At 37.2% G+C, this 18,243-nt stretch overlaps 1 protein-coding gene across 2 annotated transcripts in view; it reads left to right on the top strand.

Annotated features, from left to right (window-relative positions):
• FOXJ3 (forkhead box J3) overlaps positions 1-18,243 on the top strand; it is a 155,459-nt gene that overhangs the window by 86,359 nt on the left and 50,857 nt on the right. For both annotated transcript variants that reach the window (XM_059374362.1, XM_059374361.1), the window contains exon 5: positions 6,021-6,104. In XM_059374362.1, coding sequence (XP_059230345.1) covers positions 6,021-6,104 — 84 coding nt within the window. The remainder of the gene's footprint in view (positions 1-6,020; positions 6,105-18,243) is intronic.

The raw sequence follows: 18,243 nt of genomic DNA, 5'->3' as shown, positions 1-18,243 counted from the left end.
TGCACGGAGATAGATGATACAGAAATGAAAAAGCTAATCAGGGTCCTCATTTGGTTTGGTGTTTATAAACCAAATATGAAAATGCGTTTTACAGTTTTGGAGTAGAGATATGGCCATCCTTAACCAAAATTCTGAGCCATCAAAAATTTCAAAAGTACTGGACTTTGAAAGTGTAAGTGCAAGAAGAACCAGAAGTAATAATATGCTAAGTCTATTAAATATGTATTTGAAATCTGAATTGTCTTATGGTAGTAAAATATAAGTTAAAGAATTAGAAGTAATAAAAAGAACATTTTAGAGATTGGAAGATGTTTGTTTTAGTTCTGTGCATGACAGCTGAGGAGCAGTTAGTGTATTCAGGAGATGTTGACCATTTTGATATATATATTTTCAAAAGCAGGAAAACCTGAATATAATAAATACAGTATGTATTGTACATGTTTTAGAAAATCTGGGTTTACTATCTTAAATTCCTATTAAAACAGCTCATAAATTTGTTTGCCACTGTTCTTTTTATTATTTATCCTATAAGTTATAACATCTCTGTCCCATGGACACTTCTTATTTATAGTTAAATAGTAATAACTAGATTTCCTAGTATATATTTAGTGCTAATTGTCACAATAATTCTATGAAGTAGATATGAGGAAAGTAGATCAAAGGTTTGGTAACTTGTTCAAGATTCTTGAACCAGATCTGGGGTTTGAATTCAGGTATGTGGATTGATAGATGTTCTCTTCAGGGTATTGGGTGATCTTCTGAATATTGTAGTACTTATGTTGGAATTCAGCTTCATGCATTATTCAGGGAAAAATTCATGGAGAACTTGTCTATAAGGGTAGGAAATAAAAGAGACTGGTGTCAGTATGTCAGAAAGAGTTGGAGTTATCTCAGCTCTTCAGTCTGGGGAACAAGTGGCCCAGAGAGTGCATTTAATAGACACAAATTTCAAAGCAGCTACTGTAAGTATGTTGAAAGAATCAAAATAACGTACATTCAAATAATGAATGAATGAACAGATTGGGAATTTTAGTACAGAGATGGAAACTATGAAAAGAACCAAATGAAAATGTATAGCTGAAAAGAACTATAACTAAATGGATAATTCACTGAGTAGCCTTAATAGCATATTATATAGATAGCAGAAGGAAAGACCTGTGCCTCAGGAGTACCTAAGAATTATAAATGTGTGTACCTCATAAAAGAGCTTCTTGGGGTGCCTGGCTAGCTCAGTTGGTGGAGCATGGGACTCCTGATATCGAGGTTGTGCATTCAACCCTGCACTGGGTGGAGATTACGTAAAGATAAAATCTTTAAAAAAAAAAAAAATCCCATACTAAACCCCACAAAATTAGAACTTCAAAAAAAAAAAAAAAAAGAAAGAAAGAAAAAAGAAAAACTGTCAGAACCAAAAAGAGAAATAGAACCATAATTATAGGAAGAGATTTTTGACGTATTTCTCTCAGCAAATAATAGAACAATTAGACAAATAAGTATTTAAGGATCTGAACACTGCATTCCTTAAAAGCAGAATTGCATTCTTTTCAAAGGCACAGTAAATATTCACCAGGATACACCACATGCTGGGCCAGAAAACAAGTTACAGTAGATCACTAGACGGTGAAAAAGATTTTTTTAAAAGATTTTATTTACTTATTTGACAGAGTGCAAGAGAGCATAGCAGAGGAAGGGGCAGAGAGAGAGGGAGAGGGACAAGCAGATTCCCCATTGAGCAGGGAGCCAGATTCAGGAGCTTGATCCCAGGACCCTGGGATCATGACCTGAGCTGAAGACAGGTGCTTAACCAACTGAGCCAGCCAGGCGCCCCTAGAGGGTGAAATTTTACAGAGTATGTTTTCTGACTAGTAGAATTCAATTTGAAATTAGTAACAAAAATGTTTAAAAAAAACCCAAATGTCTAGAAATGAAATGGTGCATTTTTAAAGTACCTTTGAGGTCAAAGGAAAAATTGTAGGGGTATTAGAAAGTATTTTTGAATTGAGTGGTAATGAGAGTGGAATATATAAAGATCTGTGACATGCAGCCAGTGCATTGTTTAGGAAGGAGCTTACAGGTTTAAATTAGAAAAACTGGAAGAGTCTGAAATCAGTTATGTAAACATTTACCTTAAGTTAGGAAAATAAGAGCAAATTGAATCCAAAGTAAGTGGAAGGAAACAATATAAGTAAGATTAGAAATCAGTAAACTAGAAAATGAACAAACAAAAGCAATGAAACCAGAAGCTGAAATACTTTAAGGAAAAAGCAATGCCAATTTTCCAGAAAGTTAAAAAAAAAAAAAAAAGTGGATGAAGGAGCAGTTTACATAGCTCATTTCATTAGTTCAGCATCACTGTGGTACCAAAGTCAGGCAAAGAAATAATCAGAAAACTACAGACCCAATATCCTTTGTGAACATAGACTCAAAGATCTTTAACAAAATATTACCGAATTAAATTCATTGATATATAAAAAGGAGAATATGTGGTGATCAGGTGGGATTTGTCCCAGGAATGCACTGCAGGTTAAAATCAGAAAACCAATTGATACATATAATTCACTAAGTAGTAGAAGGAAACAGAACAATCGTATCTTAAGTGTAGAAAAAAATTGAAACTCATTCAGCACGCTAGGAATAAAAAGGAATTTCTTTAATTTGATTAACAAGTCACCTATTGAAGAGAATTTACGGGGGCGCCTGCATGGCTCAGTGGGTTAAGCCTGTGCCTTTGGCTCAGGTCGTGATCTAGGGGTCCTGGGATCGAGCCCTGCATCGGCCCTCTGCTTGCCTCTCTTGCCTACTTGTGATCTCTGTCAAATAAATAAATAAAATCTTAAATTAAAAAAAAAGAATTTACATTGTTTTTAATGATGAGAAAGTGGATGCTTTCCTCTCTCAGATTGAGAACAAACAAGGGTCTTTGCATTCACATTTCCGAAACATTCTATTAGAGGGCCAGGCCAATAGAGTAAGGCAAGAAGAAGAAAAGCCATCCAGGTTGAAAAATACTAAGTGAAACTCTCTTGTTTTGCAAACAACAATATTGCATATGTAGAAAATCCTAAAGAAGCTATGGAAAAGCCCCTAGAACTAATAAATGAGTTTAGTAAAGTCAAAAGATACAAGGACAGTGTAATTTTTTTAAACTACCAAGGAACATCTAGAGGTTAACAAAAGCAGTTCCATTTGCAGTTGCATGCAAAACAATGAAATACTTTAGGGATACATTTTAACAAAATAAATACAGATGTCTTCCCTGAAAACTGTAAAACATTACCAAGAAGAACAAAAGACACTAAGTAAATGGAGAGCCATAGCATGTTTATGGGTTTGTGGAATAGAGGACTCATGTTGGATGTCAGTCTTCTCCAAATTGATTTATAGAGTTAATGCAATCAAAAGAAAAATCCTAACAGATTTTTTTTTTAAAGAAACTGACAAGCTGGTTCTCATAGTTACGTGGAAATGCAAAGGACCTAGAATAGGCAAAACAAATTTGAAAAAACTGAAGTTGTAGGACTTGTGGTACCTGATTTCAAGGCTTTTTATACAACCAGAGTAAGACACAGTGTTACTGGTATAAGGATAGACAAGTAGATCAATGGAACAGAATAGAGTTCAGAAATAGAGGCATGTATATATTCAGCTGATTTTTGAGAGAGTTAACCCTAAGTGAATCAGAGACCTTAACATAAATTAAGACTATTTTATGAAACATCTAGAAGAAAACATGGGTGAAAAGATAAGGGTGCCTGGGTGGTTTAGTTGGTTGGACATCTGCCTTTGGCTCAGGTCATGATCCCAGAGTCCTGGGATCAAGCCCCACAGGGAGCCCACTTCTGCCCCTCCCCCCTTCTTATATGCACATGCATGTGTTCTCTCTGTCTCTGGGTCTGTCATAAATAAATAAAATCTTGAATTTGGGCATCTAAGGTTTTTTGAGTACTTCCTGAAGAGTTTAGCTTATGAACGTTTTTTTTTCTTTGTTGATGTATTTGTAACAAGCCACAGCCAATCATATTTTGTGTGGAAGAATGTATAATTTTTATAGTTTTATTAAAATGTTTAATAAATCAGTCTGATGTATGGGCAGTGAGCTGTTTCCCCAGATTAACACACAAATACACACCCATGAAAATAACACTAAACACTGGAATTTGTCATTTCCATGAACAGAGGATTTTAAACGATTGTCTGATGAGTGTCGGTATTTTTCTTCCCACTTTATTTTTCAATTTGTGTATTAACTGAGTTTAAGACCTTTTTCCTTCTTCGTTTATTTTGAAACTTGCTAGCTGAACCTACTCATAAAATCATTGTTTTTATTTTTAGTGCTTAATTTCTGTAGCATGTATATTTTACATGGTTTTTGGGAAGTTTACATCAGGTATGATAGACTAATTAGCTGAAACTGCAATGACTACTTAGAAAAGATATCATGGAAGAATCCTCCAGTAATGGCTGGGTGATGAAATGAGTGCTAAGTTCAGGTACCTGCATAAACTAGGATCTGGGAAGACCTGGTATCATACCCTGTACTCTTAACATTGTTGGCACAGTTTGTTCAAATGCTTTTCTTCCCATTTCCAGAAGTGTTTATTGAGTATTTGCTAGGTGTCTGATATTGTGCCAGGCACAGTGGATATATAAATGAGTTTCTGCTATTAAGGAACTCAGCCCAGAAAGGATTCAGGCCTATAAATAAGTTTATAAATCTTAAGTGCAGTCAGTAGTCTGGATTTATAAAATGCATGGAGTTCTTAAAGAGGGATAGAGTGATGAATTCTGAAGGACAGTGGGAGGATCAGAGGAAGGATTCCTTTAGATAAGATCTGAGCTAAATTTTGAAGGTGGAATGTGAGGTTGTCAGTGGTAGGGTGAATATTATAGGCAGGAGATCACCATGTAGGGGAAGGCATAGCTGTGTGAAAGGACACGGTATGCTTAAAGAACTCTAAGCAGATAATTCATGTTGGATGCAAGTTTGAGGATTGATAGATGAGTGCTTTATTTCCCCTCATTGTTAAATATTGCTTGAAAAGGAGCCAGGGAAGCTGAAATGTGTATCTCCCTCCCTTTTTTCCCTTTTCTTTCTCTCCTTCATTCCTGGCCCTCCCCCACCCCCCAAATATATGTGTGTGTGTGTGTGTGTGTGTGTGTGTGTGTGTGTGTGTGTGTGTATGTATGTATGTATGTATGTATGTATGTATGTGTTTGTGGACAAACAAGTTGAGGAAGAAGGGAAGCAAGGCCTTGATTCTGGTCCTGGTTCTCATACCCTTGGTTGAACAAATCACTTTTCTTTCTGAGCTTTGGTTTCTTCATCTGTATAATAATCTGTAAATGGTATTATCTATACTTTTCAAATATTTTTTAAAGGAGTCACAGTTTTTGAGTGCCTGGAACACAGTAGGTACTAAATATGTATTTTCAAATGAGTGGTCTGAGAACTTGTGTCTGAGAGAGGATAAATAGTTAAAAAGTTGTGACAGAATAAGCAATAAAATTCTTGTTTACAGACCATTGCTTCCCAGGATGCATTTATTATATAGAATGTGTTCAAGCAGTTTGTCTTTCTAAATTGTTTCGCTTAACCATTTAGATTTGTGAGGTCCCAGAATATAGAAATTATAGTATCTTTATACATAAAACCGTATTAGACTTTAAAGTCCTTTGCTGTTGTAGTTATCATATATGTCCAATTAAGAATCAGTATATATTTTAAAAGTGTGTTCAGTTGATCACTGCACTTTACTTTGGCTGTGGCAGAAGTTCTTGGACCTCACACTATTTCAGATTGTGATTTTTTTCTTTTTTAATAATCTAGTTGTAAAAGGGCTTTGCTTCTAATATAAACTTTACTTTTCTCAATGCAGAGCTAGTGTATCTTCTCATGCTGTTTTTCCACTGTTGTATCTACAGAATGTTTGTTTTTGGAGCAGAGGATTATAAAAATCCGTTCTTAATGGTATAGAGTTGCTGTAATATACTGTTAATATAATTTCTTTCTTTGCTTTTAGGGGTCCTACTGGGCAATAGACACCAATCCGAAAGAAGATGCGCTGCCTACTCGGCCAAAGAAGAGAGCACGATCTGTAGAACGGGTAAAAATCTCTTTATCACAAATTTAGTATGAGAGTTTATGTCAGCAATACAAATTTTTAAAGTTTATCTCTAATATAAGTACAACCTTAATGAAGGTAGTATTTTATTTGTATAGCATTTCTGTTTTTTTCAGAGCACTTTCAGACTCATTTTATTTGATCTTAATAACCCTGAATGAGGTAAGCAGTTTAGGAATTAAGTAAAAAGTTTGTTGTGTAATTAGGGCATAGCTACTGTCTGAGACTTGGATCCAAGTCTCCTGGATTTTAATTTGGTATTCATTCCTCTGTATCTACAACATTGAAGACTGGTTTTATGTAACAGAGCTATTCCCTTTCACTGCAGATAATCAGTCTGATGACATTGAATTTTCCTGATTGTCTTTGCAATGCTTTTTCCTGCTTCCAGCCATGTAGTAATAATTTCATATGCCAAATCCTGTGTGTATGTGTTGTTTATAAGATCATTTGTATGAATTTATGGTTAAAATTAATTTATAAGAATGAAAGAGAAATGGAGCTCTAGTTGATGTCCTGTTATTTGTTGGAATATACTTTTAGCCAGTGCTTTGTCATCAGACATTAACTTTACCTTTCAGCTTTCCCCATTCTGTATTTTCATTATCTCAACTAAAACACACACATACACGCAATTATACCCTATTCTTCTTTAGGGCTCATTTTGTATGTTAACTACATTATGAAACTTTTCCTCACTTTGTGTTCATATAAAATGTTTACAAAGTTCTTTTATAGTATTTCTCAAATTTTGTAGAAATTATTTTTCTCTATATTTGTCTCCTTTGCTGGACTGTGATCCCTTAAGAACTGAGAAATATATTTGTATCTCTAGAGTTAGTATTTTTCACAGCTTATAATAAGTATCAGTAAATGTTTGCAGAAAAAAGCAGGACAAAGGGAATAAGATAAGAGAAACTGGGTAATTGTTTGGTCAAATAAATTTTTTTATGGCGGTTCCTGGTAGAGAGGTAAAACTTCTATCACTGGTGGAGTGATAAAACTTCCGATTCTCAAAGATAAGGACCTTAAGCTGTGATTAAGTTGGGGTCAGGTAAGCTATGAAGTGTAGCAGCAACGGGATTTAGTGAGGCAGATTTATGGAGCCAGCAGAGGGAATTTAGTATTCCATTTACCAAGCTATATAGAGTTAGAGGTGAACTCTTAGACCAGAACACGTTTTAGTTTTACACATACCAAAATTTAAGAAATAAAGGAAATTAATGGAAGTTTAGGGTTACCTGGGTGGCTCACTTGGGTAAGCACCTGCCTTCAGCTCAGGTCATGAGCCCAGGGTCCTAGGATTGAGCCCAACGTTGGGCTCCCTGTTCAGTGCGGAGCCTGCTTCTTCTTCTTCTTTTGCCACTTCCCCTGCTTGTAGCGTGTGCGCTCTCTCTCCCTCTCTCTCAAAAAAATAAAATTTTTAAAAAGAAGGTTTAGTATTGGTGGGATGGCCTTCTGGTAAGTTTTAAAACAGATGATGGTGAGAGCTATGTATGTAATATATGTATGTAAACCGTATATTATGGTTTGAGAGGGAATGAACCTCAGTTCCTGCCCTCTACCTTCTTTAATTTTTTATAAACATATAATATATTTTTATCCCCAGGGGTATAGGTCTGTGAATTGCCAGGTTTACACACTTCACAGCACTCACCATAGCACATACTACCTTCTTTTAAAAGAGACTTAGCAATTGGGGTTTAATTGTGTGAGGATATGGAATACAGAACATTTAGCATTTATTGCTAGAATTTGAAGGAAGGGGAGAGCTATCCACATTGTTAACCCAGAGCATCAACAAGGATATATGTCTTGGAAGGCTGAGGAATCGTGATCTTCTCTCCTGTTTGTTCTCTACTGAAGTTTCTGGAACTTAAATTATTTTTGGAAATTTGCTTTGGTAGTTGGGTTGACAGCTGTGCATACCTTTGGACATCAACCCTGAATTTTATTGTTACCTTGTTGTATAGTTCTTAGAGCAGTCACTTTTTTTATTTTTGAGAGTCCTGTTTTTTTTCCTGAAGACCATATTGTCTGTTTTACAGTTGAAGTTTGTGGAAATAAAGGATTCATATTACAGGTTATGTATGTTTTACATACAAAGCATATGTTCTTCGGTGTGTATTTTGGGCACGTAATTTCTATATTTTCTACTATTTATCCTTTTATCTTCATTTTAAGTTAGTTTAAGTTAAAAAGCATTTAAAAACTTCAACAACTGAACTTTGTAATGTAGTTCCATAAAAGAGCCAGTCTTTTGGTTAATACTATTGATAATTATTTTGTCCTGAGCTATGTGTTGGTTGCTACTGTAGGAGAGGAACTATATGGAAAGAGTCTAGCTGTAAGCAGAGTACATATAATCAGGGAGACAGATACTGTTGTAACAAATACTCTGAAAGATAGTCTTCATACAAAATATAATTTCTTACTCTAAGAAACTAGTTATGTCTATTTTTCATTTTAGAGGTTTTTGGGGGGGAGTTTGTCGTATTTTTTAAGAACAGTTTGTATTTTTTTTCAATTTTTAAAATTATTTAATTTATTTATTTGACAGACAGAGATCACAAGTAGGCAGAGAGAGGGGGGAAACAGGTTCCCTACTGAACAGAGAGCCCGATGTGGGGCTCAATCCCAGGACCTGAGCCGAAGGCAGAGGCGTAATCAACTAAGCCACCCAGGAACCCCAACACTTTGTATTTTAAATGACCATTGGGTTCCATCTAAGGAAACACATAAGATAGTCAAATAGTGATGGTTCTGAATATGATATTTATTATATGTTTAAAGTTTTCTCAAAAACTAAACATGACCCATAAATTGAAACTTTATTTTATTTGATTGATTAATTAATTTTAGAGAGAGAGGGTGTACAAGTGAGCAAGAGGTGAGGGGCAGAAGGAGAGGGAGAAAGAGAATCTTAAACAGATTCCCTGCCCTGTGAGAGCCTCATAGGGCTCAATCTAATGACTCCGAGATCATGATCTGAATCACCCAGGCAACCCTGGGTTTTTTTGTTTGTTTGTTTGTTGTTGTTGTTTTTTAATTTTATTTATTTATTTGACAGAGATCACAAGTAGGTAGAGAGGCAGGCAGAGAGAAGAGAGAGGAGGAGAAAGCAGGCTCCCTGCTGAGCAGAGAGCCCGATGCGGGGCTCAGTCCCAGGACCCTAGGATCATGACCTGAGCCGAAGGCAGAGGCTTTAACCCACTGAGCCACCCAGGCGCCCCCCTGTTTTTATTTTTTTGAGTAATTTCTACACACCCAACGGGCTCAAATTCAACAACCCTTAGATCAAGAGTTGCATGCTCTACTGACTGAGCCAGCCAGGCACCCCTAAACTTTAAAAGTTTTTAAAATGTAGGGGAGCCTGGGTGGCTCAGTGGGTTAAGCCTCTGTCTTTAGCTCGGGTCATAATCTCAGGGTCCTGGGATCGAGCCCTGCATCAGGCTCTTTGCTCAGCTGGGCCGCCTGCCTCTCTGCCTACTTATTTTCTCTCTCTCTGTGTATCAAATAAATAAATAAGTAAAATCTTAAAAAAATTTTTTTAACTTTTTAAAATGTAGATGGTAAATATGTTTATAAAGTTTCTTATTAAATTTCTGAAATGTGAAATTTTTTCCCCATGTGTAAACATCAGAATTCTGTGTGAAAAATCAAACTGTTTTATGCATTTTTGAAGAGAGATGAGCTTTTAGAGGAACAGAATTAGCTTTCTAAACTGCTAAAGAGAAAGGGTTTTTGAAAAGTGGAAGTAACCATATCTTTATGTCCTAAATGAAAAATAAAGCATGATAGTTCTCTCCAACCTAATACTCTTAATTCATTTCTCTGGATCACCTTCCTGACCCTTCCATTTATATGAACATAATAAGCCCATGCTCGGTCTTGATCATTAAGAGAATTCCTTTTTTCTTTTCTTAATCCTTGCATATAAAAATGTCTCTCATTTTCCTTTTTCTCACTTCTTAACACCTTCTCACCACTTTTTCTTTATCATAAAATGGACCTGCAGACCTTAAAAATATTACTGCATAAATTTTAGCATGGTAAAATGAATAGGCTCATTTATTGGGAGTCCTTTGTTTCTCTTGTGGTTTTACAGTGTACTTGTTCTTGTGACTTTTGGCAAATTGTCGTTTTGAGTTTCAGTATCCTCGGTTATAAAGTAAGAAGATAGAAGTCTTAATAGCTGCTTTGAACTGAATGTTTGTGTTCCCCCAATATTCCTGTGTTTGAAACCCCAATTTCAGTACGACAGTATCTGGAGGTGGCCCCTTTGGGAGGTAGTTAGGTCAAAAGATATAACCCTCACAAATGAGATTAGTGCCTTTATAAGAATAGGCCACGGAGCTAGCTAGCTGTCTTTGCACCATGTGAGAAAACAATGAGGATACGTATAGCAGGGTTCTTTCTCACCAGAACCTGACCATGTTGGCACCATGATCTTGGAGTTCCTGCCTCTAGAAACTGTGAGATATACATTTCAGTTGTTGATAAGCCACCTAGCTTATGGTAATTTTTTATAGCAATTTGTGCTAAGACAACATTGTAGTAATAATAATGATAGGTAATTACATTGAGTTTAGGTGCCAGATGCTTTTTATTTTTTTTTTTAAAGATTTTATTTCTTTATTAGACAGAAAATATGCACACATGAGTGGGTAGAGAGAAAGGGGCAAGCAGACTCCCTGCTGAGCGCAGAGCCCGACATGAGACTTGATCCCAGGACTTGATCCTAGGACCCTGAGATCATGACGTGTGCCAAAGTCAGACATTTAACTGACTCAGCCACCCAGGCACACTCCAGATGCTTTTTAAATAATTTTATGTATATTAACTCATGTAATTTTTATAATAACTACAAATAATGAAACTGATAGGTATGGATGCTCAGTAAGTTGTCAAAGGGTAGTAGGGACAATAAATATCAAGGCCAACATTATGAACCTAGGTAGTCTGCCTTTACAGTTTACACTCTTTACAACTGTCCTTTCCTGCCACTAGTATTTATTATGTTGAAGACCATAACACTGAATCATATTTCTTTTTATATATGCATATTTTGTGTGAGCTAATGGTCCATGATTTTAGAAGAGAACCTCCACATTGAACATAAGTAAATATAAAGTATACACACACACACACACACACACACACACACACACACACACACACAGAGAGAGAGAGAGACACACACACACATACACGATTAGGGACATAAATATGATTATAAGTGACAGCACAAGTACTAACTAATAAGTCTGTTAGACCAGGCAAGGATAACTAAAGTGACTCAAAATAGATAATGCTGCCCCCAGAAGGCCTCTGGGCAGAGGAATGAAGCTTTGCATGTAACTTTTTTGAATTGAAATGGTAAAGGATGTTGTTCCACTTGGAGAAAACAATGTGCATGGTTAACAGGGCAAGAAATACAGGTGGGCATACTGTAGAACCTTTTTAACTGTAGTGAAGAGTTTAGGCTAGAGAGTGGACATTTAGATAAAGAGTGGAATCAGAACAGTTAAGAAAGATACTTCTCTTTATATAATACTCCTTGCAAGAGGAAGATGCTATAGGGGAGAAAAGCAATTTTCCCTCTACCTTCTAGGTTCTTGGCTGAGACCCCCCCCCTCAATAATAAAAAGGCAGATTAATAGGAGAAAAACAAATTTAATTACATATGTACATGTGGGAGTCCCACAAAGATATGAAACTCAGTGGCAGCCAGCCATTGGAGGTTTATATTACCATCATGAGCTGAGGAAGGGGATGTGGGTCTGGGGCTTCAGAGAGGAAGAAGGCAGTTCACAGGAAGGTGGGAGAAGAGCAAATGTTTGGTAAATAAATGTTTGTCCTGCCATGCAGATAAGTCAGATATAATCGACATGCCAAAGCAGTATGTTCTGGGATGGCTTGTTCCGAACCCCATTGAGTAGTGGAGCTGCCATTATGAAATGACACTGACCTGAGCTAGGGATGAATGCACGAATAAGTAAGTTCTCTAGGAGATTAGCATGGTATCTGGTCTCTTAATATGTACTCATAATTGTGTGAAATGCTGCCATTTTACCAGCTTCATTTGACATATCTTAGTTTTCTAGATACTGTGTGTCAGGCATTGTGCTAAAATGTTATGCAGTATACCAAATACAATGACACATAATGAAACATAATTCTAACACAAGGAAAAATTATGTATAGAAAGTATTATAAGAAAGATATGACACATTGCTGTATACAAAGGAAGGAAACATTGTTTTACTGGGACTGTCTGGAATGGCTTCCATATGGGTTTTGTGGCTTAGCTTTCAGGTGGAGATAGGCAAGGCAAGATAAAAGGCAGCATTCACTGAGTGCACAATTCTCAAGTGCTCCGTGCCAGCTTTAGGCAATGCTTTAGGTGCTGGGGAAACATTTAAAGAAACTGATGTTTTCTGCTCTCCTGAAGTTTATATTCTGATTGGAGGGGCTTTAGATAGGGAGGCAAGAGATAAGAGGTCATGATCAAAGATACGATAGGGGCTGGAATAGTATTGGGATTTGGGAGAGAATAGAGTAGTTCATTTTATCTGGATGAGTTTTTCCTCTTTTACATTAATTTGCATTATTCATGCCATTCATTGAGAGAGAGGTGGGGAGAGGCCCTGCACCAGCACACACCTTTTACACATACCTTTTACATTTTAAGCCTAGAGCTGTAAGAACTGGGGGAATAGTGGTAGGCAAGACAGACTCCTCATGAAGCTCTTAGTTAAGTAGGAAATGTAAACTGGTAATTCAAAATATTGCTTGCTGTCTCAGCATAATTAATAGTATCCTATTCATTCTCAAAGCAGCATTTGTACAATATATTATGTGGTCATTCTTAAGATGAGGGTCTTGAGAACTTTGGGCCCATATAGCAGAGAACTGATGTTCAGTGAAGCCTGTTGAGTGAACAGAAATAAGGCAAATGGGGGGGTGATTGGCAGTGTGAAAGAGTGAAGGGGAATTATATGTACAAGCTTAGTCATTAAAAAAAAAAAAAAAGTACCCAAAGGGACACCTGGGTGGCTCATGTGGTTGAGCAACTGACTCTTAATTTCAGCTTAGGTCATGATCTCAGGATCATGAGGTTGATCCCTGTCTTGGGTTCAGTGTGGAGTCATATTATTCCTCTCCCTCTCCGCCCCCCCCCCAACTCCCTACTCACAAGCGTTTGCACCTCCCCCCATTTCATTTTTCCTGTCCTATTAGTTTCTGGTTTTGTATTGATTAATTTCTCTTTTAACCTTTAGCATATATTTTGCTTTTTAATTTGGCTTTGCTGTTCACTTCAACCAGAGGGTAAATTGAAAAGCACCCTGTCTACTGGAAGCTGTTTAGGGTAGAAAAAGGCAAAAATAGCTGGATATTACTTATGGAGATTTTTTTCTGAAGACTAGAAAACTGAAACTATTCCAAGGGAACTGAATGTTATAGGAATAGAAAAGGGAACTCTGGTTTTAGCGGTTCTTTGTTGAAAAAAAGCGCTTGATAGAATGAGCGCTTCAGATTAGTATAGTTTATCTCTTTTATTAAGTTGATAATCACATAAATATATTCTTCTCTATTCATTCTTCAATTGGTGTCCGTCCCCCCCCCCCCCCGCAAGCTTAAATCATGTATCTTGGTTATTCTGTAGTCATTGTTTGCTAATTGGAACCTGTTAAAAGCAGTGTGAGGTCCATGGGGTCAAAAATGTGTTCATAATACTAAAGTGTTCTTTACCTTTTTTACTTGTAATTTTTCAGAGGTTACATGACCTATGATTTTGCCATAGATTGAATGTAGAGAGGGGTGCCTGGGTGGCTCAGTGGGTTAAAGCCTCTGCCTTCGGCTCAGGTCATGATCCCAGGGTAATGGGATCGAGCCCCGCATCATCGGGCTCTCTGCTCAGCAGGGAGCCTGCTTTCTCCTCTCTCTCTGCTTGCCTCTCTGCCTACCTGTGATCTCTGTCTGTCAAATAAATAAAATCTTAAAAAAAAAAAAAAAGGAATGTAGAGGTCTTCTATTAAGAAAGCATTAAAGCAGTTTGTTTAAAAATGTAAAATAATGCCATTCTTCTTAAGTTTTTTTTTGAGACTATATTTTTCATACAGAACGGTATTTATGTTGACATGCAGTGTGTCATTGTTTTAAATAAGTTTTGTCTCAGTTTAAAATTCTAATAGGTAAATATAAATCGATATGTCACCTAAATAAAAGCTCTTTGGAAACCTCAGTAACTTTTAATATAAGTGCAAAGGAGATAAAAAAAAATTCTTTTTTTTAAGGATTTTATTTATCTGACAGAGGTCACAAGTAGGCAGAGAGGCAGGCAGAGGGAGTGAGGAGGAAGCAGGCTCCCCGCCGAGCAGAGAGGCTGATGTGGGGCTCTATCCCAGGTCCCTGAGATCATGACCTGTGCTGAAGGCAGAGGCTTTAACCCACTGAGCCACCCAGGCGCCCCAGGAGATCAAAATTTTGAGGACTGTTGTGCTAAAGGAAGATTTCCTATCTTTTCCAGGAGACATTCTTTTTGAGAAAAGAAGATCCCTGTCATTTGAGTTCTACTATAAATAGACAAGGAACTGAGTGCAGGTAGTTTGAGGGGGGATAGTAGGAAAATGGGGGGATAGTAGAAAAATGGGGCAATTAACAAGTCAGTTACCACCGTCTGGACTGGCTCAGTCAAACTGGGAAATGCTGGGAGGTGGTTTAGAACTCTGGGCAGCAAGCTTTCTGTCTGTCAGCTCTTCCCCTTCATTGGGATGCTGCTGCTGCTGGGGACATTATGTTTTCTGCACTTCTGGCCACATCTACACAAAGCCAAATCATGCTCCTCGACTGGGGAAAAGAAATTGCTCAGGTGGAGATGTAGAGGCGTTTGTAGGAGACAGGGTAGAGACTAACACAGAAGGTAATGTGGTTGCTATGTGTCTTCTTTTCTGTTGGTGGAGTGTGTTTGTGTGTTTTCAGATCTGTGTACCTTTTGTTTGTTTTTTATAGCCTCTTGCATTTTCATAGTCTTTATTTCTTAAATTGGATCCAATCCAGTCCTGGATTGGATCCAGTTTAAAAACTTGAAAAATCTTTTGTCTCTTCAAGGTGTGTATGGGTACAGCTGTTAAATCAGTAGACTGAAGGTGCTTCTTTCTGAGTATATTGTTTCTTGTAATTGAAAGAGACTCTTCCTGGTCACGGTTAGTGTTTGCCTAATTACCTCATTCAGGGTTTTAAAATAAGTGGACAAATTCAGTATTGTTATAGAAAAAGTTGAAATGGTTGTATGTAACTTTTTTATGGATAGTGAGGACACATGTTTACTGTGTTTCTCTTGTATGCTTGGCACAGGTAAGGTGCTTTGAAAGAATTTTGCATAGGAAATAATGCCCCTGGGGTGCTGCTAGAATTCAGAAATTCTAGAAACAAAACCAAAAAAACTCCTATAGTTTGTGTTACATTTTAGCAGCATTTAATCATCCAGAGTTCTTCTGTTTAAGAACATACTAAAATTATGAACAAAATCGTCATGTTACAAAGTCATGAAGGGTCACCTTTTTTTTTTTTTTTTTTAATGAAGGATCACTTTTATTAATTACAAGATTTAGGGGAAATAGAACTTAGGAGGAAGTTAAGAGACCTAGTTTTAAAGTTACTGTGTTATAACTTGGGTGTTTAATTTTTCTGACTGCAGTTTCTTTATATGTAAATGTAAGTGGATTGTGAGCCCTATAGTCCCTGAAAATCCCACAAGTGCAAAGACTCCAAGGCAGAAACATGCCTGGGTTTTTGAGAAACAACAAGGAGGTCCCTGTAGCTGTTCTAGTGTGTGGAGGAGGGAAGAGTAATAGTGATGTGGTTTGGAATATAGGTGAGGTTCGGTGGGGTGAGGTCCGGAGCCGACCACCAAGAAAGAATTCTTGAGATGTCTTTGGTGCAAAATGGTAGTTTATTAAAGCATGAGGACAGGATCTGTGGGCAGACGTAGCTGCTGTACTGGGGTTGTGAGGAGTGACTGATTACCTGGGAGTTTGGGAGGTAAGGAAAAGGGATGTTTCGAAAGGATTTTCATGTTAAAGACGACTCATGAGGTATGGGTACTTGAGGCCTTGCCATAGTCAAGTTAAGGTGGTTTTTCCTCCTGGCAAGGCGTTAACATTAAGATAATTGGGAGCTTCCTGGAGTAACACTACACTTTGCCTGCTTCAAGTATCTATTTGTCAATGGGCTGCAGGTTGTAAGGACATTTAAGTACCTTTATTTCATTCTGGAAGGTAGGTTGTTTATAGAAATACTTTGTTCTTGTAAATTGCTAAGACATTTGTAAACTGAGGGAGGCTCATGTCTTGCAGGATTGTGATCTCTATAAGTAAACTATTTATTTTTCCTTTTTTTAGTTTTAGGGCAGCCAGGAGTGCCAGAGGAATGTCACATATATCCCATGGGTGGGTGTTTTGGGTGTCACTTTCTGCTTTGTCCTCAGCTTGCCTTCTATTCCCTGGTCAGTAGGACTTGACATCAGAGAAGTAAATGGTGGGAGCAGGACGTACATTATGTAGAGCCTTCTTTGCCTTTATAAATACTTGGGTTTTACTCTAAGGGAGGGGTAGAAAGCTGTTGGAGGGCTAAGCAAAGTAGTGACATAATGTGACTTATATTTTAGCAGGAACCTCGTAGCAGCTATAGGAGAACAATGATAGAAGCAGGGAGATAGGATATTGCTATGGATAGTTTTGCTAAAGGCTTCTGATGCATTGTTGTGGAAATTATTTGAGGGAGTAAGGGCCAGATAAAATACATAAACTCACTATCTTAAACATGTTGGCCTTTGCAACAACAAAAACAAAACTCAAAAGAAGCCTTCTACTCTGCAGTTATCTACATTGGATATTGGAACAGAAATGAGGGCATACACATTACTTTTACTTGAAGTTGTGTGTGACAGTTTGAGGGTGATTACAGGTTTAATCAGGAAGACAATGAGGATGGATGGATAAATAGAAAAGAGGACATTCTTCTAGGTAGAATATTCTACATTTACTGCATATCTGAGGTCATTGTCATTTTGTGACTTGGTTTCTATCATTGTTATGCTGTGCGGTTTTGTTAAGTGTTCCCTGTGGTGTGCTTTGCGTGGGGGGTGGGGGGTATCTCTAAGCCTGAGTCTGAGTAAGGGGGATTCAGGTAAAGGTCTAAGTAAGCAGAGGAAGGAGGGTAGTTTACATTCCTACTCTTAGAACTCCTAGAACTTGTGGGGGGAGGCAGACAAAACAAAAAACCCAAAAAACAAAAAGCCATTTATTTCAATTGGGTGAACATGTACTGAGTGTACATTATGTGGGAGGAACTGTATGTTGCCTCCAAGAGGTAGGTATGAATAGAATTTCCTGGGGGTTATAAAGTTAGAGTAATTGTATCCAGTGAGGGATTGTAAACCAGGAAGTCTTTTCATGGGGATTCATTTGGATGAATGGGTAGGATTTAGGTGTGTGTTTGTTGTATGTGTGTTTTTTTTAACAGTACTATTGAGAGATTGTTTATGTACAATTCATCAGATAAAGTTTACAAATTGAGAAGTTTGTGGAGGTGAAATTACCACCAGTGTCAAATGAACATTTTAGTCACCACCAAAAGTTTCCTCATGCCCCTTTGTTATTCATGCCTTGCTCCATTCTCATTTCCAGGCAGCCCTGACCTGGGGGCAGGAATTGATATCTTAATGGTATTGATTATTCCAAGCCATGAATCTTTTCATGTATCTTTTCATTCATTAGGTCTCTAATTTCTGTCAGGAATGTTTTTTAGTTTTCTCTGTAGGGGACTTGGATATTTCCAGTTAGATTTAATCCTGAATATTTTGTTTTTGGAAGCTATGTATTTTAAAATCAGTTTTCCAGTTGCTTGCTGCTGGTATATAAAAACTTAATTAATTTTTATATATTAACTTTGTATCCTATAATTTGTTAGATTTCGAAGTTATTTTATAGTGCCTTGGGATTTTCCATATAAACAGTTATTAGACAGTTTTCCTTTCCCTCTTACTCTTCTATCCTTTCCCCCCTTATTATAGTGAACTAGAATCTCCAGTATAGTGTTAAATAGAAGTGGTCTT

Source organism: Mustela nigripes, chromosome 14, assembly GCF_022355385.1.
Source record: "Mustela nigripes isolate SB6536 chromosome 14, MUSNIG.SB6536, whole genome shotgun sequence".
NCBI classification, from domain to species: domain Eukaryota; kingdom Metazoa; phylum Chordata; class Mammalia; order Carnivora; family Mustelidae; genus Mustela; species Mustela nigripes.
The sequence above is the reverse complement of the archived record's forward strand: the minus strand, read 5'-3'. Positions and strand labels throughout refer to the sequence as shown.